Source organism: Uloborus diversus, chromosome 1 (assembly GCF_026930045.1).
Source record: "Uloborus diversus isolate 005 chromosome 1, Udiv.v.3.1, whole genome shotgun sequence".
Classification (NCBI taxonomy): Eukaryota; Metazoa; Arthropoda; class Arachnida; order Araneae; family Uloboridae; genus Uloborus; species Uloborus diversus.
This window is the reverse complement of record NC_072731.1, coordinates 23,780,294-23,807,056: the sequence shown is the minus strand read 5'-3', so window position 1 is coordinate 23,807,056 and position 26,763 is coordinate 23,780,294. Positions and strand designations below refer to the sequence as shown.

The 26,763-nt window shown below is 33.3% G+C and overlaps 1 protein-coding gene across 1 annotated transcript in view; it reads right to left on the bottom strand.

The window, feature by feature from the left end:
• Positions 1-18,985, bottom strand: part of LOC129234486 (E3 ubiquitin-protein ligase RFWD3-like) — a 56,155-nt gene extending 37,170 nt beyond the window's left edge. Inside the window, exons 1-5 of the mRNA XM_054868484.1 lie at positions 18,666-18,985; positions 17,334-17,588; positions 14,685-14,770; positions 4,914-5,016; positions 3,618-3,796 (exon numbers count right to left, since the gene is read on the bottom strand). Coding sequence (XP_054724459.1) covers positions 3,618-3,796; positions 4,914-5,016; positions 14,685-14,770; positions 17,334-17,588; positions 18,666-18,767 — 725 coding nt within the window. The 5' untranslated portion in view covers positions 18,768-18,985. The remainder of the gene's footprint in view (positions 1-3,617; positions 3,797-4,913; positions 5,017-14,684; positions 14,771-17,333; positions 17,589-18,665) is intronic.
• Positions 18,986-26,763: the final 7,778 nt, after the last annotated feature.

Below are 26,763 nucleotides of genomic sequence, written 5' to 3'. Positions count from 1 at the left end.
ATCCTTCTCTCTATTTTAATTTTTTTTTTATCTTTTCGGCACCCTATGCATTTCTCCACTTTGCTGTGAATTTTTTTTATTGATGATTCAATTTTATAAATGTGTCCACTGTGCACTGTCCAAAGCTATCATGTTTCTTAATGTAGTTGTGTTTTTAAACTGAGACTTTCCGTGGGTTTCTATACAGTTTATTGAATAACTATTTTTGAAAAAAATATTTGAATCTTACATCTCGGCTGCTCACAGGTAATCTTAATGTGTGATACAGCTTCGCAGATATTTCTAAATAATATTTTAAGATTGAATTATCTTCTTAAAATTTACAATATAAACACTCATTAGAACTCATGATTTGCATTGTAAATTTGTTAAAATGAGAAAATGTAAAAGTGCACTTCCATTTATCCAAATGCACTTCCATTTAACTTTTATCAAAGATATAGTGAACTTTGAATTCACTCTAAAGGTAAAAATTGCTGATTGTAGCTGAAATTGCCGACTGACTACAGGAAGGCGGCGTCCATTGGGAGGTCCCAGTGGCCTCCATAAAAGTCCTTATTCGGCCAAATTTGTCTGATTATTCGGCAAGTTTTAAGACATTATTGCATTTTTTAAAATTCCTGAATGTCCCTTCTCATGTGTGCATTGCATATCCGTATTTTATCATTCGGAAAATTGAGGATTTTCCTCAAGAATTTAAGTTTGGGGTGTCCCTGGATATAGCGTCGGCAAAATAATACTTTGTTCAAGTAAATGTCGATAAATTGAGAATACTGTGCAATTAGCAGTCGGCGAATTGATTATGTCTTTCAGGTGGGCTTTCAGATGAATAGTCGTCAGTACGCAAAATATACATGTTTTTTGGTTTTTCCTTTTTCAATAAAAGGTGAAAACGTGCACATGGTCAAACCACATACTACTTTACTCAAAGATTTAGAATACAGAATCAACTGAAAAAGAAAAAATGGCGACTCTAGCTGAATTTTCTGAGTGGACGCTTATTGTCTCGGCAAAATGAGCAGTCGCAAACTAAGCAATCGGCATAGTGTGAGCAATGTAAAACTGAATGTAAATGGAGACACCATTCATTATTTTCTCTTGCACAAAGTATGAAAAGGTTAGATGTATAACTTTGTATGAATATGATAACTTTTTTTTTAATTTCTGTCAATTAAAACTTTGAAATTCCGAAACATTGAAAATGCCGACTTATGAACTGATTTTGCCGACTGGATGAAATCACTGGGAGGGTGAGACACCCCCCTCACCCTCCCTATGGCGACGGTCCTGGACAGCAGCATATATTAATGAATTAAGTTCTGAAAATTTCAGAAAAATATTTAAAGACTTAATAATTCAAAAATGAAGATTCGCCGTGTTTTAAATATGAAATCAATTAAAAATGAAGAATTCTGGGTGTTCCAATTATCCCTCGTACTTTAGGTAAAGTTCATATTGTGCAGCTTTTTAAGGGCTTTGATATGCTGCAAAAATTGAACAAATATGAGATTTTTTTGATGAGATACTTGTAAATTTATGATTTTCTTTAACATTGGAATGAAAATCATGGAATATATTTTTTTAAGCAAAAGGGTCCCTATAGTCTTCCCGCACCCCTGAAAACATGAATATAAAATTTCACAATGATTGGCTGAGTAGTTAAGGCATGAAAACATTACAAACAAACAAATTCATTTTCACATTTATAACATTAGTAAAGATTCACAATCTTAATATATAAAAATCAATGTCCTGAGATAACATATATATACAGTCGGACCTCCATATATCGAAGTAGCAAATTGCCGGGAAAAAATTCGATATATAGAAATTTCGATATATAGAAACAATCTGTTTTTATCATAAAAATCTCCTAAAATGTTAAAATTAAAGCTAATTTTCATGTATGAAAGCCAATTTTTAATTTTTACGAGCATCGGATTAGGGTTAAGAATTAAAAAATTAACAGAAATTACACTTTTGCGCCTTCACACATCTTCATTTTTCGGCAACTCAACTTGATCCGCAACATTAGGGTATTTTCGTTTTGACAATGTAATCGGGAGAAAAGTAAAAAATCAATCTACTTAAACTGAATGATTTTTACTGAAGCTAAAAAGACTGAAAATGATAATCAACAGACAAAAGCGATAACTTGAAACTGATTTTACAGTGTTACTGTTTAGAACTAAGATTTGAAGTGAACTTGACGGAATTTAAGAACTCCAGAACGGAACAACAACCTATCCACACATCCCTCAACTAAAGATTCCTTATGAGTTTCATAGCAACCTTTAGTGAACATAATTTTCTCCCCTAACTTTCATCTTTCATGAGACAAACAGTCTAAAGTGGAAAAAAAAATCTACGAATGTCTCGAGAGAAATTTCGATATATAGAGATTTTTTCGATATATAGAAACAATTTTTCTATGTAATGAACATGGAAACGTGCTGGAATTTCGATATATAGAAAATTTCGATATGTGGAAGTTCGATATATGGAGGTCCGACTGTATACATATATATATATATCAACACACAGCCAAAACCACTGAAGCTTCAGACTTGAAATTTGGCAGGCATGTCCGCATGATTACAAAAGTAACTACTAAGAAAGGATTTTTCGAAATCTCAATTAGTTCGGGAGAAATTAATTAAAACCCATTAATTTCTGCAAAATTAAAACCTGTCATTGCAATTCAAATCCCTTATTTTCGACGGCTTTCCCCCATTCAAATCATTATTCAATACTTCATTTCAACTTTTGGTCGATAGCGAACTATAAATTTGATATTGTTTTTGTTTCTCACGTGATTCTTCGAGGCTTTTCTCAAGTCAAATCGTAATGTTTCTGTCTATTGCTTTCATTTTTTCAAAACTAGAAACGAAGTTTTTATGAACATCATCACAGGCGGACGATCCTTTTGAATTTAGAAGAGTGCAGTTTCCTGTTTAAGTTTGTTTTGCAATAACCATTAATAAGTCAGAAGGACAGACATTAAAAGTAGCAGGGATCGATTTAAGAGAAGACTTTTTTTCATACAGCCAATGTTATGTAGCTTGCTCCAAAGTCAGTTCATCAAGCAGCTTAATAATTTTAGCACCAGAAAAATAAAACTAAAAATGTTGTATACAAAAAAGTTTTTGCTTAAACATAGGTATATCAATAAAATGTGGATGGCCTGTGTTTGCAAAGATAATCAATACTTTAAAAGGATCGTTAATAACAGTTAAAGATTGGTTAAGGACAAGGGCATATATGTAAGGAGTCCAGGGGCCCCGGGATCCTCCCCAAATTAGAAAAAGTTATAGGTAATAAGTAATTATTATAGGGGATTTTCAAAACTAGGTGCACCAAGCAGTTAACCCCTGCTAATTCCATTACCCGAGCAATGCCGGGTACGGGAATGCTAGTAAACCATAAACCACCTGGGGACAATAACTCAACTTTGATAAAATTTGCAGGTATGACATCTGTGCTTAGCACAGCAGTATATTGATTGAGTTAAACTATTCATTTTCGTCTATATACATGGATTAGGGGAGAGGGGAGATGAATAAAATTTTTTTTAAAGAGTAAACAGTTTTAGCAACGAGTGAAACAACAGTACTGACCTATATTCTTGTAGTAATTTATTGGCACTCATCAATTCCTTCTTTAACCTTTCACATTCTTTAGAGGCTAACGTATACTTTAGCCGTTCCTGTGTAGCTTCCATTTCAAATTTTCTCCTCAGTTCCTGCTCCTTCTGCAGATCTTGCAGAGCTCGGTCTCTCTCACTTGAGTCTATTACCTGAAAGAATATTACACACATAATTGAATAACATAAACAAGTTTCATGCAATTTCTTAACATGTCATATAGCATTTTTTTTTTCAAATATAAATTATTGATTCTACAAAAGTAATAATAATCTAAAATGAGTACCATTACTATTACAACAGAGAGTCTTGATTTGTGCAAGGTGTTGCAAAATTGTGTGTTGCAAAAAAAGGTATGTATACGACATTTTGTGATAAGCATACATTGTTATTTTGGACACTTGTAAACACCCCTCAAACTGTTTTAAGCCATTACTTTACTACAATATATTATAGAAATTCGTGATTAAAATTTTACAACTCATTTCTTTGATTTGTGACTAATCTTAATGTTCAACTCCTAGTACTCGTTTCGTATACAGTTGATCTTATATTAGCATTCCTTTTCAAGATTTACAAGTACTTTTCTACATACACAAACCCTGTGATCTCCCTTTTAGTGTCTATTTCATTCCTCTCTTTTGAACTGGTTCTAACAGTGTCCTTCAAAAAGTCTAGTTTAAGGTTAACCCCTTCAGACCTGGTGTCCGGTATACCGGACATACACTTTAAACAGCTGCTAATCATTTAATTGATTAAATTACTTGATCTTTTTTTGTAGTTGACTCTTTACATTCCGCTTATTATAATCTGTGAAATATTTTTCGTTTTGGGATTGACAACACTGACACATAAGGGTTAAGAGACAGAGAGTGGCAAATTTTTCCAACCATGGTTTCTCATCCAAAAAGCTAGGTTTTTTTTCCCCTGATTTTTTAAAAACTATATAATTTTTAAATATCATTTCAAATGCTTATATTATTTTTTATTATTGTTTAAACAACATTTTATAATGAAGTTTGCCTCATACTTTATCTTTTTTTTATATGAAATATTAATTTCAAAAATATAAGTCCGGAATATTGGATGTGCCATATCTCTTTAAATTTTTCTCCTACAAACCTGAAATTTTGTCTATAAGATACCCTTCACCATAGTATACTGTGTACCAAATATAAACATTTTTGGTCAAGTATTTCATAATTCCGACTGAAGAGGCTAATCCCCTGTAATGCTTCAAACATCAGGGGAAAATATATGATGCCTTACCTTCACAGCTCGTGCATAAATGTTACGAATTTCAGATTTTCTTGCTCTAGCATTACATTGTGGACATCTGGCATTTTGCCCCTTTAGCCATCTTGTTATACAACTGAAATTTAAAAATATATATTTTTAAAGTTTATTTATCATGAAAGGAAATATTATCACATTAGTTTGCACAAATTTGCAGAGAACTGCATGCACCTATTCAAGCTTAAAAGGAACCTCTTTTTTAATGCTAAACAAAGTTTATGGAGGAAAAGTTTAGTCCATCAACAACTTTCATAGTAAGATATCACAAAGAATGATCACAAAGCCATAAGTTTGGTCACCAAAAATTTGGCTCAAATATCAACATTGAGCTAAATTATTAAAAATTGGGAAATCGTTAAGAATTATAAAAATTGGGAGAAAGGATCTGTGATGTGGAAGAGCTTGAAATTTTGCTGAAATAAGGGAATTTGCAGCAAAAATCGGGAAAGCTGGGTATTGGCAACTTAACTAAATTTACTGCAACATGTTGACTAACAGATAAGTAATTTTTCTTAGAAAGCAATAGTTTTAATGCTTGGAGCCCAAAACAAGAGAGAGAGGGATACATAGTTGCTGCTAAAAAAAATAAAATAACATACAGGAAAATAAGCTTGTTTAGTTTCGGACAAACTCCCTGTTAAATTTTGAATTTTAAAAAGGCTTAGCAAAATCCAATTTCCAATTTTATGCATTTTAATTCAGATTAAAATTTAACTACTTGCAAAAACAGAAATTGCAAAACAAACTCTAAAAAAGATTTGAGATTTTCAAAAAAAAAAAAGAATCAAATCAAACAATGAGATAAAAATTGCGAGAGCATTTCGGATTGAAACATGTGTATTACAGAAATCACTGACTCTTTTGGGCTTAAGATCTACATGTCATTCAACGGAAATCAGTTTCATACAGAGTCATCTGTCTACCTAAATCATGCTGACAAAGCAGATACAAAAGGAAGGCGGAAAGAGTTATTGGCAACATGTGAGCTCCCATTGTCGCACCACCCTCTTTTCTTCTGAAAAAGAATTCTTTTATTACAAATTTTAAAAAAAGAAAAAAAAAGTAGCTTGAATGCTGACTGATATGGCGGATGAATCCTGGCGTCTAGGGCAAATAATGACAAATATTAACAAAGTTAAATTTTATGCCTTCTATTGCTGTAGAAAATTCCTCGACTATTAATGGATGAAGCATGAATCTGCTTCAAGTTTGATTAGAGATAATCCCAAAGAGTTTCCATAGAGTATTTTGTTAATCTACAAAGTTTAAGCACTTTGGAAATCGCATATTTTTTTAAGAGTTTCCAAGCAGTTATGTGAGATACACATACAAATACATACCGCATTACCCCGCATTATCCGGCATGCCGGAAAAAAGCAAGGTTGACTAGCATGATGGGAAATTCGAATTTTTGGCATGCCGGATAATTTGAGGTTTATTTTGCAACAAAACGAGTTCCAATCAGAAAGGAAACCACTATTCGGAAAAAAATAAGTCCCAAAAGTAACCTTCTTTCAAAAAAAAAAAGTGCATTGCATATAATATGAGGTAATGAAAAGCAAGTGGCAAAATTAAAAATTTGGAGATAACCAGTACAAATGGTAGGTGAACCCCTCCTCTGCCTTGAGGCAAGAAATAGAACTAGTAGCCCAGGTAGGTGCTGCTGTATAGCATGATTTATAAAAAAAAAATCAATGCAAGCTTACAAAGGACGCTTGTCTTTTACGCCTTTATCTTTATAAGCCTTTTACTCAAAACTTGAAAATGTCCACTTACATCCCTTTGTTTCTCACTGCCTTATATTAGACTATTGAAATCAAAAAAAAAAAAAATCCTACAACTTTTATGCATGAAGGAAAAAATACTTCAGACAATTCAGAAGTTTCTCTTATCTTCTAAATGATAATAAACATTCCTAACTGTCTAATTTTCAGAACATTTTTGAGAGATAAGTGTAAAAAAAACAAGAAGTTCCATCTAGAACTAAACGAGCCTACTTTCCAGTTTTCTAGTACCTGATCAATATTCTCAAAAATAGCTAAAATCGCAAATTGTTTCAAACATATTTTTTTTTAAATATTTTAAGCTGATTTCTAGGAATAAAATATTCCTCACTCATCTAGAAAAACAGATGCGTAAAAAAAACGAACAAATAAAATAGCAGCACCGTTTAAACAAAGCAGCTAATGCACTTTTTTCCATTAAAAAAAAAATCTTTAACAGCATTCAAAGCGAAAAAATAATAATTAAAATTAATAAGCTCATTAAAATAAATGCATTACATCAAAAAAAAAAAAAAAATTGTTTCTTTTTTCCCTGTTGCCAAAACTAATTTTTTAAATGAATTAATGCAGTTACCAAAATAAATAAAAACAATAAATGTCAACTTAAAGAAATAATTTTTATTGTCAAAAAAAAAAATCGTTTGTGCATATCTTTATGTAGAAACATACTGTTCGTTTCCCTAAGCCGAGACTTAGCCCCAATTTGCGCATGCGTCAGGTCCGCTGTGATTTTATCAAAATAGAGAGGGAAACCCGGAAGTAAAGGGTTCAAAATAATGTGTTCAAAGACAGCAAGTGCGAGCGGTAAGTGCCATGTGTGCAAGTTTGATGATGTGTTCAAGACGGAAAATATTTCCAGCCCCCCCCCCCCACATCATGTGTCCTTAAGGAAACATTTATGTGTATAAATGTTGGACATTTTAACAATGCCAGTTTTGGAATCTGACTGATTTTAAAATTTAAGCTTTTGACTTTTATAACAACATGAACTTAGTTCAAATTGTAATATTTAAGCTTTTTGATATTGTAACTCCAAAAACCTAAATATCGCCAATAATGGGGGGTCTGGGGGTTCTCCCCCAAATTTTCTTTAAAATTGAAGTCCAAAAACACAATGGTAGGCCATTTTGGTAAAGTTCAGGGAAAAGGGGGTTTCAAGGACTCGATTAGATCAATTTTTTCAAACTGTTAGTCCCAAAATCACAATATTGGGCGACCTTCAAAAATATTAGAGAAAGAGCTGGGGGGGGGGGCGCTCTGGACTCTCCCCGAAATTGAAAGTTTAAAAACGAAATAGTACTCCATCTTCCATAACGTTTATACGCTTTTTGACTGCATTATCGAAGGGATGGAGTTCAGGAACTCTCCTTCGAAAATATTTCGAAACTGAAGTTCAAAAGACGCAATTTTAGACGATAATGGATAATGTTAGTAGTAAAAGCGTTCGGGGCTCCCCGCCATTAGTTTATTGCCAATCGTAAACATATTTATTGCAGCAGTCAAATTGCTTGGGACATAAGATTTTCACTTTCACAACATAAATCAGTGATGATCGGAAAGTCTACCCAAGGTAGTGCCAACAAACCAGAAAAGAAGAAAAGGGGGAGGGGAAGGGTGTGGGCGACTAATTATAATAATATGGCACCATTCCCACACAGTCTTCATTTGAAAAAGAATTCGTTATAAGATAGCAGGTGATGAAATTAGCCATAAAAAAAACTTCAGATATACATTTTTTAAACGAGGTACACTTTCCAATATTCATTAATTAAAAAAAAGCAATAGGGGAACTGAATGCTCACCCCAGGGAGGCCCCCGAATCACATCCCTCTTAAGGCACTCAAATATAGCCTAAAGTGGCCTTTTAAATATTTCAGCTTCGAAAAATTATCGGAAGAGAACTCCCGAACCCCTTCTTATGAATTCACCACAAATATTCTAAATTTGAGTTTTAATGCTTCAGTTTCTAAATTTCTTTCTAGGAACAGTAACCCCCTTACCTACATACATGACTTATAACCGCCTAAAAATTTTAATATTTTAGTTTCGGTAACTTTTGAAAAAAGCTTCCTACTTCCTTACCCCTTAAATCATCCAAAGATAGCCCAAAGATAGCCCAAAACAGAGTTCTTAAAATTTCAGAAACAGAAATATTTTGGCCTGGGCGACGGATTACCCCCCCCCCCTCCTTTTTGTGTTTATTAAAGGCACTGTAAGTTTGTGTTTAAGATTTATTTTACTATTGAAAGAGCAACTCCACTCCCGACATCGCCAAAGACAAAGCAAAGTTTTAAGACTTCAATTTCAAAAATGTTCCGAGAATGACCCCAGAATTTACTAACTCTTAACTCACTCAAAAATAGCCAAAACAGCATTTCAATACTTCAGCATGGAGAAATTTTCGGGGGAGAGAGCCCCCCTCCCCGAACTCCTTCCCCTAAGTTCACTAAATTTGACTTAAATTTACGGTCCCCCCCCTTTTCATCACCGAAATTTTAAGAATTTAAGTTCTAAAATTTATTGAGAGAAAGTCTTTGAATTCCATTTTCTTAAGCCTTAAATATTACTCAAAGCTGAGTTCTGAATGCTTCAGCTTTGAATTTTTTTCGGGGAAGGGGACCCCGAACCCCCAAAATGATCTAAAGTCTAAAGGTTCGCTTTTACAACTCCAGTTTCGGAATTTCGCCTAAAGACAGTCCCCCCCCCCCCCCCCCCCCCCGCTTGACATTGCCAACGACAGCTTAAAAGTTTTAAGACTTCAATTACAAACACTTTTCGGGAGAGGATCCCAAATTCAATTTCTCTTAATAAAGTGTAGCCTCAAATAGTTTTTAATACATCAGCTACAAAACATTTTCACATTAGAACACCAAAACCATCTCTCATCAATTCGCCAAATATTGCCTAAAGTAGTGTTTTTAAGACTCCACTTTCCAATTTTTTTAAAACCTCCCCCTCCCCACTTTTACATCATTAAGGATAGTCTAAACATTTTTGACTTTTAAATTTTTAAGAGTTTGCAAAGGAAAAATCCCAAACCACTCCTAACTTCAAAAATGACTTTGAATTCAGTTTTTCGATATTTTATTATGGAGCCCTGGAGTAGCCCCCCCCCCCCTAGAATATCCAAGATACAAACGCCAGTATCGTGAGTTAATTTGCCGACTTTCCCTCTTCGCAAGAGCAGCGTTTTTTTCGCAAATTCGTGATGCCGTTATTTTTTCTTGTTTTCTTTTCTCTCCCCCCTCCCCTCCTTCCATATTTCCATTCTAGCGACTGTTAAATTGAAGACATTGGAATTTAGTAATTCCTCAAGTCTTAGAATATTTTATCAGCAACATGTCAAAAATTCAGGAACAGTTGCTTATTAGTGTTTCAAACCAGCTTGAAATCCCCTCCCTCCCCGTTTCTTTCCAAAATTCCCATTTTCATTAAAATCTTTGAAGTCCCTGATAGTTCCCGTTTTGCCCGATATGTGGACACTCTTTGCTGTGGCGTAAACATTTCATCCCGTCAGCAATCACTCTCAATCGGTGATTCAGATTCAACTATTAAACATTTTTTGAAAAAGAAAAAAAAACAGCAAATGAAAAAAAAAGGATGATCAAGAGAAAAGGCTAAATTTTCAAATAGAGACGATAAATTAGGGAGAATAGTGAGCAACTCCGCGGTCTGCAATGCAGTGAGTTGGAAATAACAGAGCAATCTAAAATAAGTCAACCGGCGCAAGTCTAAAAGCCACTCCTCCAAAAGCACGTTGCCAAAAAAAAAAAAAAAAAAGCCCATGGCGGAAAATCGAGAGAATGTCGATGCAAATTCATGGTTATGGAACGATACAGAAATTAAAGCATATTTTTCAAATACTCATTTTTTCTTTTTTAAGTAAAAACCGAAGGAAAGTCATTGAAGTTCTTTACGTCCCGATCTCTGTCTCGGAAATTTTGTCCAAGACGGAAATCTGTCCTGAGACGGAAGGTCTTGCACCCATGGTAAGTGCCCATCCTCAACCCATCGCCCTTTTTTGAAATGGAATCCACCCTGAGTGGTAGTCTTTGCTTTCAAGAACAGACAATAAATGACTTCAAGTTTATTGGCTGAAAACTGAATACCTAAATTAAAACTTTAGTGTGAAAATAAAAACAAGTCATATCAACAATAATTATTTCACAGTGAAAACCATTTGCAGAGTAAGAGTCAATCTCATTTTGGGATAAAGGAGGCGGAGTCGAATATCCAAGAATCGGAGTCAGTCATTTGTCCTCCGTGTATAAATTTTTGCCAAAGCTACGAAGTCAGAGTCGAAGTCTGGGAGTCGGAGTCCGACTAATTGTCAGGCACAGGAGTCAGAGTCGGAGTCAGATGCCCCTAAATTCTTGGAGTAGGAGTCTGGAGTTTGTCGTCAAGAGCGATTTCCAACAAAATTTGTTTGAAGTAAATCCGCCTTCAAGTATGGAATCTGCATGGACTTTCAGTTTCCCCGTGGGTGCTAATGTTAAGGGATTTGAACTGTTCAACATTGAACGGAAAATTGTTCAAATCAAAAAGATATTTTATATACAAGTTCATTAAAAGCTTTTTCCTATGAAGTATGTTTGAAGCAAATTCGCTTCACAGTTCGGAATTGCCTTGAATTTCCCCGTAGGCGCTAAGGTTAAGTTTTTTTGAACTGTTCAAAACTGAACAAAAAATAGTTCAAATAAAAAAGTGAAATATAGAAACGAGGTGTCTTTGCCGAGATCTTTTAAACAAAAAAAAGTTTGTTCAAATCGGACTATTCATTCAAAAGTTATTATGGGGACAGACCGACAGACATTTTTCCCCATCTCAATACCCTACTTTCCAATTTTTAATTTTTCAATATTTATTTAATTACTTAAGGACCCAACAGACGTTGTTCTGTTCAAACGGTGTAAATTGAAAAGTTAAAATATTTCAATAAACTATCAAGTGTTTGAACCGTTTTATTGAAAAGATTAATTAAAAGAAAATGTTTTAAGCTGCTTGGAGTCAGAATGAGTATATTTAAAACAACTTGACTTATCTAGTGCCCACTGAGCAGTTGTTTTACTAACTATATTTTCTCCTGTACTTGATGGTTTGTTCCTTCAGCCATACTCAAAGGATAAAAAGCGCCCTCAGATATTAAGAGTAAAAAACTAACTACCCATCTAGAAGAAACGGGAAATCCCGCTGCAACATCCCCCATATCAGAAAGAATAATAAAATAATCGAAAGAATATCGTTTAAAAAGAAATTTTAAAGGTAAAAACAATTCCTTGAATAAGCGAAAATCATTCACCCCCTCCCCCTCTTGATGTAAAATAAACATTCTTCAACTAAAATGACTAAACACTCTTTAAAAACGAAAAACAATTCTTTGCAATTTGAAATATTTTGTCAAATAAACAAAAAATACAATAAATTACATTAACAGTAGCTTTAAAATCTAAACAAATGATCGCGTAACTCTATTGTTTATAGCCAAAGTCGCCAAGTCACCACGTTACTGTAATCCAGCCGATCACTGAGTGAAGCCAACTCCGACAGATTAGCCGTCCAATATTTTGAAAGAAAATTATTCATATCATATATTGCCTAATTTGTTCTTTCCACCAAAGATTAAGATCTTCCACTGCACTGATTTTTTGTGTACAGAACTACCCTGTTGTAATTTATCTGGAGGAAAATAAAATTTATTTCATCTTTAAATCCCATCATCTTTTCCTTTAATAATGTTAGTAAATTAGATAATCCTTACAGTTGACATTGGTGCTAAAACTCAGACGGATTTGAGCCGAGAAAAAAATGTTGCTAGATACGGTACTTTCTGATCATTTGGGTTCGGAAAACGTAAAGCACCGATCCGGTCACATGGTTCAACTACGACGACAGAACACACGTTTTGCATGAACCTTCCAGTACTTTATAGTTTGAGATATATCACGGGCCCTAAAATCGTTGTTTTCAAGAAATGAAGGCTTCTCTCGGTACAGATGTGATATACCCTCCCATTTGGCGAAATGCAGGTTTCTTCAAACTTGAACGTTAATTAAAAGTTAACTCCAACGTAGTGTGTATCTGTAATGTGCCATTGTCATATGATGTTATGTTTTGGACTGAGTGTGAGGATTTATACCATAAAAAGGTAAGTTCTTTATTTTCAAATTAAAAAAAAACTCTCACTTCCGAAATTCTTTGTTTTTTACAAATCCTTGAGGGGTTCTTGTAGTTTTTAACTTTATTTTTACTGTATGTAAATTAATTTTACAAAAATAGTACGGTTATTTTGTTCTAAAAGTTAATTCTTATCGATGCCACAAATTATTTAGACATATTCTATTAACGTGCCTCCTTTAGGTACTGAATTTCTGAAAATAAGTTGACTCCAGCATTTTATAAAAATATAAAGGTGTTATTTTATGTAAAATATAATAGGTATTTTGAGAGCATGTCTGTATAGCAAATAAATGTGTGGTATTTTTGTATTGTTTATGTTTAGGATGTTTTGTTGAGACATTTCTACTTTTCATACATCGAAATTTGAGTAACTAAGCACTTTTTTGGCTGAAATAGTTATGGATTTTGGGGATGTTTTCCGCTTTAAACATCACAATGTTGGAAAATAGCTTTTATTTCTATTGGTACACATTTCATTGGTGAGCTGTTATAGTAATTTGTCAATTTAAGCATTTTAAATACTTTCTAGTAATTGTTCTTTGTGTACAAAACCTTTCTAGTTTCTGGTATTTTTAAAGCGTATATTCGTGATTTTTTTGTTGTGGTTATATGTTTTTATATATATTGTGTTCTAGAGTGCTTTGATCATGCTTTTTTATCTGATTTTTTCCTGTCGGCGCTAAAAAAAGCATCGCTAAAAACGATGTATGACATATGTTGTCATACATCGTTTTCTTGGCGATGCTTTCTTGGCGCCAACAGGAAAAAGTCGCCAAGGGTGGGGTATATCACATCAGTTCCCTTCTCTCTCTCTCTAAGTTTTATCTATTCTCAATTGACATATCACAGTAGGAAATTTCATTACAAATTGCACAGCTGGCTTTCCTATTGTCCTTTGGCAACAGTTAAATATTATTTATTTCAGTTCGCGCTCAACAATAGGTTAAAATAAATATTAATCATTTGGGAGATATAACTGTCCAATGCTTAAATTACTTAATTAATTAACAAAAATGTTTCCGATTTTGATCCATCGCGCTTCGAAACCATGCTTGCCACAACTTAATTACACACAAAAAATTTGATCAAAATCAGTCCCGCCGTTTAAAAGCCTTATGGTGACAAACGTTCGCACAGAAGATTTTTATATATTAAGATTTTATTCATTTTTGACTTTTTTTTTTGTTTTTTGCGATATTTTTAAGAAGCATTAAGCCTTCTTTCATGCATTTTCCTCTTTCTGACTTACTGGGAAAATAGGCTAAAAAGGAAATTGAAATGAATGTTTCAAAAATGAACCAACATGTACAATTTTTATACCCATGTTTGAAAAGGTTCCGCTTTTGCAACTGTTTTACTGCAGATTTCTTTTTTTCAAGTTTTTAATCACTAAAAAACGTTTTTTTTTTTTTTTTTTTTGAGGAATTTTATTGTTTTGATGAAAACTTGGGAGATATTTACTTTATTAGGGAGAAGACATTAAAATTCAGGAGTCTCTAGAATGAATTGAGGAGAACTAGTAGCTATAATATGTATACAGACATCACTAGAAAAGTCGGAATTAACTAAGAGATGGGTTTTTTGGATGTCAGGCAGTCTCCAGTCTAGATCATTTTCAAGGAGGGGATTAGGGACCTAACAAATTTTAGCATGGATCCCACCACTGCACACTGAAATTTAGCTCCAGCACAAAAATGATATATGCACAATGTTTTAATACAGAAAAAATATTTTTATGAAAGAAAAATGTAAAACATAATGATATATGAAAATATTAATGTACCTGCGACCAAATAAATGACCACATCTAAGAGAAACTAAACGATGCTCACTTGAGCTGGTCCATTGTTCAAAACAAATGGTGCAAGTCTGAAAGAAAACACATGTTCATTGACTTGATCATAAAGGGTAGTTTGAATTTATAAACCACATGCAACATTTTTTTCATAAATTATTATTATTTTTTTTAAAGCTGAAATGAGCAAAATGATTGGTACAGATGTGATATACCCCCCCCCCCCCCCATTTGGCGACATCCGATTTTTTGCACAAAATTGAAATATTTTTCTTGCCAATGAGGCGATAAATTTTTAAGCATGGCATCCCTGGTGAAACTAACCTGTGGTTGGCAACGCGAAGGCAAACTTGTTCGAACTTGTTTACTTGGGTTCTTTACTTGGTTTTACGCAGGAGAGATACGTGTTGTTTTGTGCAATATACCTTACAGGAATGCTTATTTTGTGTTAGTTTAGATTCAGTAGTTGTGTTTTGCAGTAAAAACATTAGAAAATGTCAGTTTCTTCAAACTTGAAGGTTAATTAAAAGTTAACTCCAACGTGGTGTGTATCTGTAACGTGCCATTGTCATATGATGTATTGTTTTAGACTGAGTGTGAATATTTATACCATATAAAAAGGTAAGTTCTTTATTTTAGAATTCAAAAAAAACCTCTCACTTCCAAAATTCTTTGTTTTTACAAATCCTTGAGGGGTTCTTGTAGTTTTTAACTTTATTTTTACTGTATGTAAATTAATTTTACAGAAATAGTACGGTTATTTTGTTCTAAAAGTTAATTCTTATCGATGCCACGAATTATTTAGATATTCTATTAACGTGCCTCCTTTAGGTACTGAATTTTATGTTAACAATTGAAAGTTCTTTCGGTTGTACTCTTAAAAATGCTGAATTTTATTAATAAATCTGCACAATAATGGTGCATATTTCACACTTAAAACTGTGTCATTATTGTACACTGAACGGAAGGAGTCACCCTTGGGTGTCTCCATGAAAATATACATAACTGTGACCATACTCCGACTGTAATGTATATTGACAGTCGGAGGGATAACGGACCGAGCGGAGCGAGGTCCTGGCGAGCCAGAGGTCTCATAGTACTTTCGTAATGAGACCGAGGCAGGGCTGGCCAGCCGAGGTCTCATTACGAAAGTACTATGAGACCGAGGGCTCGTATCCCGGAGAAATGATGAAAAAACAATTAATGCATTAATTTCGACTTGTAATTAATACAATAATTTATTTCATTGTATTTTAATATGTTTACAAAAAACCCCGGCCCTGTAAATTTTTGAAGCATATATTCGTGATGTTTTTTGTTGTGCTTTTATGTTGTTTTTATATATATTGTGTTCTGAAGTGCTTTGATCATGTTTTTTTATCTGATTTTTTCCTGTTGGCGCTAAAAAAGCATCGCTAAGAACGATGAATGACATATGTCGTCATACATCGTTTTCTTGGCGCCAACAGGAAAAAGTCGCCAAGGGTGGGGTATATCACATCAGTTCCAAATGATTATTATTATTTATACCTGCCAAAAACAAATGTAAAAAAGAAAGAAAGGAGAAATTACTTACTTGTCATAGAAAAATAACAGAAAAGGATACACCTTTCATAGTAGAAAATTAAGAGTAGCACAAAATTCTCAACAAAATAACCATGGAGCATGATTTTTTTTCCTTTAACAATTAAATAAATTTCTAATAATGTTTTCATTTCATTCTTTTTATAAGGAGCCATAACTAATCAAACTACATACTCAATTTCACGCTAATGCAATATGCTTTTACAGGGAAAAAAGGGAATTTACAAAAAAAAAGCAATTTATTTGACCCTCTTTACTGTCTAATAAATTTATGTATTGAACATCAAAAAGGGGAAGAAATAACAGCATTAAGTAAAATAGAATCTAAATTAAGAATCAAAAAAAATTATAAATGGTAAACATACCTAACATTCACGAATCACAAAGTTGTGATAAAATTTCGGACACATGTTTTAAGATTAAAGTGAAAAAACCAACGTAAATAAAGCACAAATTATCAAGAAAACACAGCAAATAGCTATTTCAAGGCTACAATGAAGCCTCTTCATCAGTTGAAAAGGCTCCCTGTAGCTTTGAAATAGCTATTTGCTGTGTCTTCTTGATAATTTATGCTTTATTTACGTTGGTTTTTTCACTTTAATCATATTGTAGCACAGAGCTTATTTGATCTTTTTTCATTTAACGTGTTTTGAGGTTGCAAAAAATTCCTTTTTCAACAGGAAAGCAATGTTATGGATAAAAGAAAGCCTTAGCTTTTACTTTTTGCACACTGAAAAATGCATATCTGCATATTTCCTTTTCAACACTTTAAGCATTACTAACATTGTGTTTACTACTCATAGCAACTAAATTATTCAACTTAGCCTTTGTAATCTTGATGACATTTATGAATTCGAAGCCTCAAAGAAATTGTGATTGATTTGTACAAATTAACATTTCACATTACAATTTAAACTTTTTTTTTTTTTTTTTTTTTTTGATAAGAAGTTTGCAGCTGAAGCAAATTCATATCTGATACAAAGTAAGCACTAGACATAAGTAAAAAAAAAAACAACTCATTTTGAAAATTGAAACATAAAAATAGAAACTAACCTGACCATCATCATCAAACCCTCCCTTGGGAGAAGGTGAAGGTTTACTTTTGGACTCCTCAGCATGAGAAGTTCTCTCCGGTGTCAAAGCTTTAGGAGTTTCAACATTATCTTCATCATTGTCTGTGCTATTTAACTGTTCTAGCATTTCTCGATAGCTGGCCCGTCTTCGAACCCGCAATACTCTACTACTGGCACCTTCCTCAGCAGAACTATTTTCTTCATTGTCATTGTCGTCAGCATCTTCTCTATTCGGCTTGAAAGGAAGAAACAATATTAATTTAATAAAGATTCAGACATACAAACATTCTAAATAGAAAAATAAATAAGCTGAAAATGCTAAAGTACTGAAAAATTTAAATACTCATCAATTAATTTTCCTTGTGAATTTTAATTAAACTTAACTTCTAATTAAATATGAACACATTCAAACATAAAAAACATTTTTTAAATAGAAATGCTACCCCACAGCTGACAGCATGACATTTAAAAGAAATTGCAAAATATACATAAAAGAATATGGCTTTTAAGAGACAAAATTTATGGCATTTTTACTGATTTATCAGTTGAGCGTCAATCATGGGGCATGATCAGTCAGGAAAGAAAAGCTTCAATATGAACCAAAATTTTAGATGTTAAATTTGGAGAAAAGGGTAGGAAAGCTAGGTATTGAATTCAAACTTTTGACTGTGGAATGCAACACACGACCGCTTATTTCTAACACTGCTAGGCAATGAATTTACATGTAGGTTGTCCAATCATAGAACTGATGGGCACAGCAGACTCTTCTGTGTCCTTTTTTTCCCCCACACCAAAATGTATCCTAACCACAAATGAAAATTTACAATTTCAAGTAAAACAAAAATCTGATGTTATGTTTCAAGAACACAAGTGCTTAGTAAGGGAAATTTCAACTGGATTCTTGCTAACTTTAAAAAAAAAAATGTACAAAAATTTTTAATGGCCTTGCCAATGTTGCTATAAAAACAAACTGCCGAAAATGAGGTAACTGCACCACAATCTCAGTTGTCGAAATATTCTGAGTTTTATATATACTGAGTTTTCAAGTAAAATGTAACTACTCTACGCATGGAACTTTTCTACAATTGACAAATTAATATTATGAAAAATAAAGATGGTATATTTCAAATTTTTTGCATGAAATTAATCAACAATCCATTCATAGCCTTTTCCCAACATCTAAGATCAAAGCATAGACAAATTCAAAATAATAGATCGTAAAATTATCTTTTTCGCTCAGAAATGAGTAGGTATGCGGCGTTAACATCCCAAATAGAAATAAAATATACTAAGTGTATATTCGTTAACTTACTTCAAGAGGTTCACCATCTGATAAGTCTGAAACACCATCTACAGATATTTCAGATAATGATTCCACTTCTTCATCACTTATATCTTCCATATAAATATCCATGTAAAATAGTCACGTTCTGTTTATTTACATCGGCTGTAACTGCAGCAGCGATGAATAAAAATATAAATACCAAAGGATAGCATGTATGTTCAAACTGGAGATGCTAGATTAAATTAAAGGTACTTTTTTTTTTATTTAAGTGCATAAAAATTATTTTTCAGAAGAACATCCATTAATAAATAAAAGATAAAAGTTAAACCGCTACTATATAAAATTACGAAAACACACAACCAAACTTCAATTCAAACCGCTGTTGCCACTTCAAAAAATGATGGTCAGAAATCTCTTATTTTCATTTTTACTCTTTTAACTTACAGCGAAGCATGAAATAACGTAACTTTTCGATTGTAATTGAAGACATTCTTTTTTTAAAAGAAAGTATAGAAGGAAATAAGAGAAAAGTGTTTGCTACATTTATACTAAACACGAATTACAATAGTTAGTTCGGCAACGTATTGTTACCATGACAACACAGACGATCTCCTGTTTCTCGGTTTAAAAAGTATACAATTGGATATTCTATTAGTTTTTGTTTTGTGTTTGGTTTGTGGATGTTGCAGACAAAGTTTTCTTTCTTTTTTTCTTCTATTTTTGAACAAATGGAGGCTGCATACATCACGGCATTAGCCATAAATTGGATTTCGGAATTACCTCATGCTGCCATCTAGTGGCTACAGATACAACAACAAACCTTAGGGACAAAAAGAAATTGAACGTATAGTAAAGATCTGTATGAAAAAGCGAAAGTGAACCTTTTTCTCAGGGGTTGACAGATTACCCTAGTAGCACATAACGTACGACGATATCGTAAAATTTACCAATACTATATCGCTGCGTCATCGGGTCACGATATAAAACGATGTCTAATCCGACAGAGCGTGCGCTATCGTAACAATATCGCATTCGATATTACAACGATAACGGAAGCGTCATTGTGTCGTCATCGTTTTGCCCATAGTTCCGATATCTCCCTATATTGTTCATGCGTCATTGTAACGATAACGTAAGCGTCATTGTGTCGTCGTCGTTTTGCCCATAGTTCCGATATCTCCCTATATCGTTTATGCGTCATTGTGACGATATCGTAAGTGACATCGTGCTGTCATCATTTGGTTGACTATTCTGATATCACCCCTATTTTGCTTTATATGTCGACATCGCTAGCTGTAATTAAGATCATCTTTTTTTACAAAGAAATAATAAAAATCAGGTTTGCTCCCCCCCCCTCATCTCAACTCTCTTTCTTTTTATTTTTTTATTTTTTCACTTTTTCGTAATTTCATTGATTTTTTTAAATTATTTATTTGATAATTTATTTATTTTAATTATTGTTGCTATTATTATTTTGAGAGAAAAGATCTGTGCTATGCCAATGACACACACACAAGCTAAATAAATAAATAAATTGAAGTAAATTAATAATTGAAATTAAAAATAAATCAATAAATTTTAAAAAATGAATGCCTTCCCCCACCCCCCCTTGTTTTTTTTTTTTTTTTTTTTTTTTTTTTTTTTTTTTTTTTGATGCCGCAACTTGCGCCATAATCTTCCCCTGTGGGTACCTTTGATAAAAATTAATTGATAAATAGTTTAATCAAGCTTTGTTTAGTTTTAAATAGGGTTGCGGAGTCGGAGCCGTATTGATTTTGGGGTGAAGGAGAAGGAATCCAACGTTTGAAATTTCAAGAGTTGGAATGAGTTATTTTCTCTCAAAGTTTGTAATGCTGCCTGTGCTTGCGGAGTCAGAGTTTGAATCAGTCTGATTTTAAAGTAGAGTAATCAGAGAGTTTCGTCATTTTTCCTCCCACTTCGCAGCTCTGGTTTTAAAGAACTATTTTTAAAAAATATTTAAACGTTAATTATAAGATTAGAAATTATTCTGATATAATTGTACATGCGTAATAAACACTGCAATGTTAAACAAAGTAGAAAAATACGAATATTAATAACAAATTAACGTAAAAGATTTCAAATAGGTTAGATAATGCAATATTTTTTATTGAGAAGTCACAATTGTTTGTGGTTTTACTTGAACGTTGAAGTTGAAAGACATTCTTTCCTGTTTGAACACCCCCCCCCCCCAGAATCCACAGACTGGTGCTCCTCCTGGGCTGTGGCATCCATGTCACCTGACCTGGAATAGATTTCATTTATGCCGGACCCACTTGACTTTATAGAATCCTTTGTAGACATCCGGAACCCTGCGTCCAGCATCTGGCATCCAGTTCCCTGCATTAATTTGAATTTTGACATCTTGAATCCAAATTAAGTTCTTATTAAATTATAATTACAATAGGAGGCATTTGTAAAAACAAGAATCCCAAAGAGTATGATCCTATCATAACTTGTGGCTGCGAAAAACATAATTTGAATTCAAGATGCCGAAACTCACATGTGTGCCAGGGATTGCACTCTAAATGTTGTGAGCTAAACATTAAATCTTTTTTTTTTCTTTCCTTTTTTCTAAAAAAAATAAGGTAACTTTTTTAACATGAACTAACAAAAACCTCTGAGGACCAGTCAAATTTTTCTGTGAACCAGTTTTTGGTCCTTGGGACCATTGGTTGAGAATTGCTGATCTGCATAGTAAAATGAACACTTACTTCACAAAATTTCTTTACTTTACCTGATGCACTAGTCAACAGCAATAGCTATTCTTTGTGGTTATTCAATAGCAACCAGCAAGGTCATTAAAATGACAAAATAAAATTTTGCCTATCAAAATCACTCAGCTAGTGTTGAAATTAATTTTCAAAACTGCTGAAAACATACTTTTTTCATTTTAAAAATATTTGACTTGCTCAAAATGCATGTTATTGCATTCAAACTTATGCATTCAAACTACATGCATCATCTCCCCCTACATAGTCAAACTTTGGCCAAGAGCTGAATATTAAGGGACGGATACAAGGAGAGGATCATGGAGTCATTACCCAACTAAACATCCACAATCGCATGCAATTGTCATTTCAACCAATGCCTTTCGATTTTTTTTCCACAAATTTTACAGCTAACATAACTCATTTATGGTTGGTAAATTTCAAAAATGCAAACAGGATAATTTGAAAGACTGAGATTTCTACAGATTAATCATACACCAGTCACCATTAGCAAACATGGATAAACTTACACCGACAGGAATTGAAACCATGGCCATCCAGCCGGCACGGATCTGTAAATTGTAAGCGGCCCTCTTCAAAAATTTTGCAGTGTCCCAGCGGCTCACTGGATTGCCCCCCCCCCCCAAACGATGAATTTTTAACCAAGTGATAGTTGCTTGTTTCTACCTGTTTCAATATTTCTTCTCAAATTTTGGATTTATTTGTTCAAGTGTTTTTATTTCATTTTATTCTTATAGTATAGTTTATTGATTTTTAACTTACCTGTTTAAGCGTATCGAGGTAGTTACGTGGGTTTTTTAATGTTGATTTTGTTAAACTCATTTCGTTCATAAGTTATGTCAGCAAAGAAACAAGTTTCCCATAATTTTACAGATCTCCGAGATTTAACCAATCTTTTAATTTCAATCCAAGTTTAAGAACCTCAAAACTGTTTCGGTTTTGAAAGAATTTTTACATTACACGGAATCAGCTTAACGTAGTACAGAGTAGGGCTTTCATTCTATAAATCTTTCAAGTTAGGCTTACATTTTTGCCCGCTTTATAGGTTTTCTCCCAATTCGTAATTTAATCATGAGTCAAACTGAACAATGCTTCATATCCAAATCCACTCAATGGTGAGATAAATTTACTTTACCTTTCGTTAGTTGGCATTCTCAGCTTCAATGCCATTACATCTGCCTCCAGCTTGGTTATTCACTATTTTAGACTGATGAGTTCTAATAAGAGCGGAACTGCAGTCCCTGGATGTGATAACCGCAGACTCCGATCTGCATACCCCTGGAGTGGGGGGGGGGGGAGGGGGCACGTCCTTAAGAGGTTTTAAAAAAAACATGAGCACTACAACTTATTAACGTTGCAAATTTACACTGTTGGCCTTTGAGGGGCGGGCATACAGATTTTGTTGTAGGAGGGCTCAAAATTTATAGTTACAGGCCTCGATAACCGTGCTGTATTTCATGTATTTCTGCCTTAGCCCTAGCTTAGGAGTGGTAACTTACTGCTAAATCACTCTATATTTGTTATTGTAGCCCTGATTAAAACCACTTAAGGAATTTCGCAAAACAGTTTTAACTCAGGAGTGCCCAGCCCCCTTAAAAATCACGAAGACCCCCCAAAAACCAAAAACCTCCTTAAAAAGGTAAAAAATACCCCCTAAAAACTTTTTGGACGCAGTCGGCACCATGATCCCCCCCCCCCCCTCAGGTGGTCATCCCTATTTAACTAAAGTTAAATCTGTTTTAACCCTAATTTTAGTTTACGGCAAAATTTAACCAAGAGCCAAAAAATTGAAATATGATAGCCTTCCTCTATTTCAAGAGCAAAAAAATCAGAATACTATACTACAGTCGACTCTCGATAACTCGAAGGCTTATAACTTAAACATTCGTTCATTTCGAAGTTTCCATTTGGTCCCAAAATAATTAAGTTTTTCATGATACCAAGTTGTTTCTATGTCTCAAATGTACCCCTACGACTGCACTATAGTCGTAGGGATGCACTATAGTCTTTTCTTGTAATGGCAGCAAGAAAAAACAATAAGAATAGACGAAATGTTTTGATGGAAAATTCAAGTTTTTTCTCGCCCGTTGAGGGCGGAAAATATTGTTTTACATTTTTACGTCAATAATTGTTCTTATTAATTTCAAATTTATTTAAAAAATTTCTCAACAAAAATATTTGAAAGCTGATCACTATTATTCAATTACCCCGGAAAATTATTCGATTAAGCTGGAGTCTTTAATCAGGCCGGATTACACAATAGGCCACCCTAAGCCCTGGGCTAAAAGTGCAAGCCGAAAAGGGCACACGTCACGGGAAAAAAAATTAATAGCTTGTTGAAAAAAAAAAAAAAAAAAAACTGGCATGCTATTATGAAGAAGCAAAATTCAACTTTATAGATATGCAACCAGATATTTAGACAGAAAAAAAGCTATTTGAGGAGAGCTGAGGGGGTGTATGCTTGAGTCGAGGTCCTTTTCCAGTAAAAGCAGATAATTTTCAATATCTTTGATTTGAACAATAATTTCTTCAAAGTATAGCTTTGCTCAGGGTTAGACTGGGTCCTCTCGAAGAGCTCACAGATTCAAAGGCACAAAGAAAAAGAAAAAAAAAAATGTTGCACAGGTTCAAGAGAGAAAAAGTTTGGGGATGTCTCATGACACCTCCATTGGGGCGCCTCTGCAAGACATATCACCTATTTTGCACAAAATATTTGCCATAGACTGCTTAAATTCTCTACACACACATTAATTGCGTGAAAGTTTCAAATTGATAGCAAATTATGTACACAGTTTTATATATTTTGTTCATAATTATATCGGTTATCGGAGTTTGCTGCCAACATATTATTTTTTGGAGCATTTTTATTCAAAATTTCATCAATAATCATCCCCAACGAAGTGGATAAAAATACATGGGATGCCCCAAAATATGTTTTAAATAGAAAAAAAAAATAAATAAATAAATAAAATGAAGAAAGTAATTTAGAATATGGTAACGAAGAGATACTAGCAGTTATAAATGGTCCTAAGGTAAAAAATGAATGGTGAACAAAAGTGTATCAGGAAATTCAAGAGACATATTTAAATTTAAGTAAATAAAAAAAAAATACATAAGATACCCACCTCAGCTTAAAGTATCAATATTTCCTTTTTCAGGGGGAACAAAAATTTGAGATTGAAATTTGAAAATTCCTTTATGGGAAAACTAAAAGTTAAATATTTTTGGAAAAGAAAAAGTATGGCAGGATGCTTTACAAAATATTTTTAAAAATAAAAAATACAGTAGGCTCTCTGTTTAATGACTTTCAAGGGACCACAAAAAATCATCCTTAAGTAGAAAGCGTCCTTAAATAGAATGCTTTTAACATTATAGTGGACTATCTGGGACCGTGAAAAGCCGTCGTTAAACAGCCAACTGTATATATTACGGACAAAGCAAAATACGAGGAAGGAGGCCTTTTCTGAGCCTAACCCCATTGGGGTGGGGGGCTGATTTCGATATAGTTCGGATGTGAGGTGGGGCGTCATTTCAAAGTTTGGCCTAGGGTGTATATGGAACTTAATCCAGCTCTGTCTTTAAAACTGCATATATGGGGAAAATTTTGGTTTCAGGAGGTTTTATTCATACAATCGGTGTAGTCATTTATCTGTTACCCCATTAAGTGACAGTATCTTAAAAAATTTATTCTGTTCTCTGTAAAGTTATTTTTATTTAATACACATTAATATTTAATTTATCCAAACTATGCATGTTATAATAGTTTATGTATCGGGCACTATTCTTGAGAAACAAAATAAAAATTATACTTGAGAATGATAGGAAAGGAAATTACGGTAACTTGAACTGCTGATTACTGGAAGGTTTTAACCACGCTCTTGGGACTTTGAATTACTGAGAGTTCACTGTATATATTGGAATTCTATTTCACTAGCTTTCTTGTCTGTTGTTGCAACCATAATGTAGAATTTCAGGCAGTTCTAGTGCGCACTAAGCCCATCATTTAAAATTTTTTCACGGGGAGCGAGGCAATGGACATATGGGTAGTTCTCAAAAGGTGGGAGCAAACACAGACTTCAACTTTGAAGCTTCAACACCAAATAACTTTCATTTTAATTAACTCTAAAATTTTTGAGGTAAATTATAATGCTGTATAGAGACAAGAATTGACATAAATTATGGAAAAAAAAGCTCTTTAAATGCCCTTAAAAAATATTTTCTTTGCTAAATGGCACAATTTTGGACATACCAAAACGTTAACTGAGCAAATGTACCATTAAAAAAAAATTTTTTTTAATTATTTCCATACGTTTCAAAAAAAAAAAAAAATTAAAGGCATGAATCTTACACTGAATAATTTTTTGTTAATATTTTACACAAATAACAAAAGTAAAGACAGATTATTTACTTTGTAAACGATTTTAGAAAAAAGTAAGTTTGAAATTTGATGCATGTCCAAAAGTTACGATCTTTACAATGCTATTATTTGAGAACTAAGTATATGATGTTTTCGTTTTAAAGATATTTATCGATCCTCAGAATCAGTTTTTAATTGTTTAAAAGTGTTTTCATAAGCTTTTATGCAATATCTTAGAAGAAAAATAATTTTTCTTAAACATACATGTGAGATGTCCAAATGGCGTTACGATCTTGACGCCGATAATTCTGTCCGTTTATTTATAATTTTTTTATAATCCACTGTCTTCTAACATCAATAAAAAAGATTATTATGATGTTATCTTCTTTAATCCAAAGGTATTTTGCATAATTAATACGTTACACATTGAACAATACATAAATTACAGTAGAAACATGGCTGTTTATGATCGAACGAAAGCCATTTTGCGCGAAAATCGCCAAGCAAACCTCCGTTGGCGACAACACAGTATACGATAAGCTAAAGGTTACCAGAGGGCATAGACTAATAATAAGAGTAGACCGAGCTTTCTCATTCTTGCTGATGAAGAAAATTGGTTCATAGATGTATCATGTGACTGGTGGAAGGGCTTGGCGAAGACTTTGGCAGCATGGTTGCTAGATGGAAACATTATCTATAGTTTGGCACTCGACATGTATTTTAAGACGTAATGTGTTTTCATTATAATTTTTTTCCAGGTGCTGAAATTGAACTGTTTTTCTTTTAGTTATGCATTATTTTGACATTAGTAATTAATTTTTGATCACAGTTTTCAGTAACTTTTATTTCATTCGGAACTGCTACGTCAGCGTTGGCGTAAACGTAATGACGTAAACGTTTTGCGTCAAGTTAAAAATGTACTAATCGGTATCTTAAATTGAAATTGTAGGTAAAAATCTTACCATTTGCCGATTCTTTTTGGGCGCTTGCATCTTAAATTGAATAAAGAAAATGCACA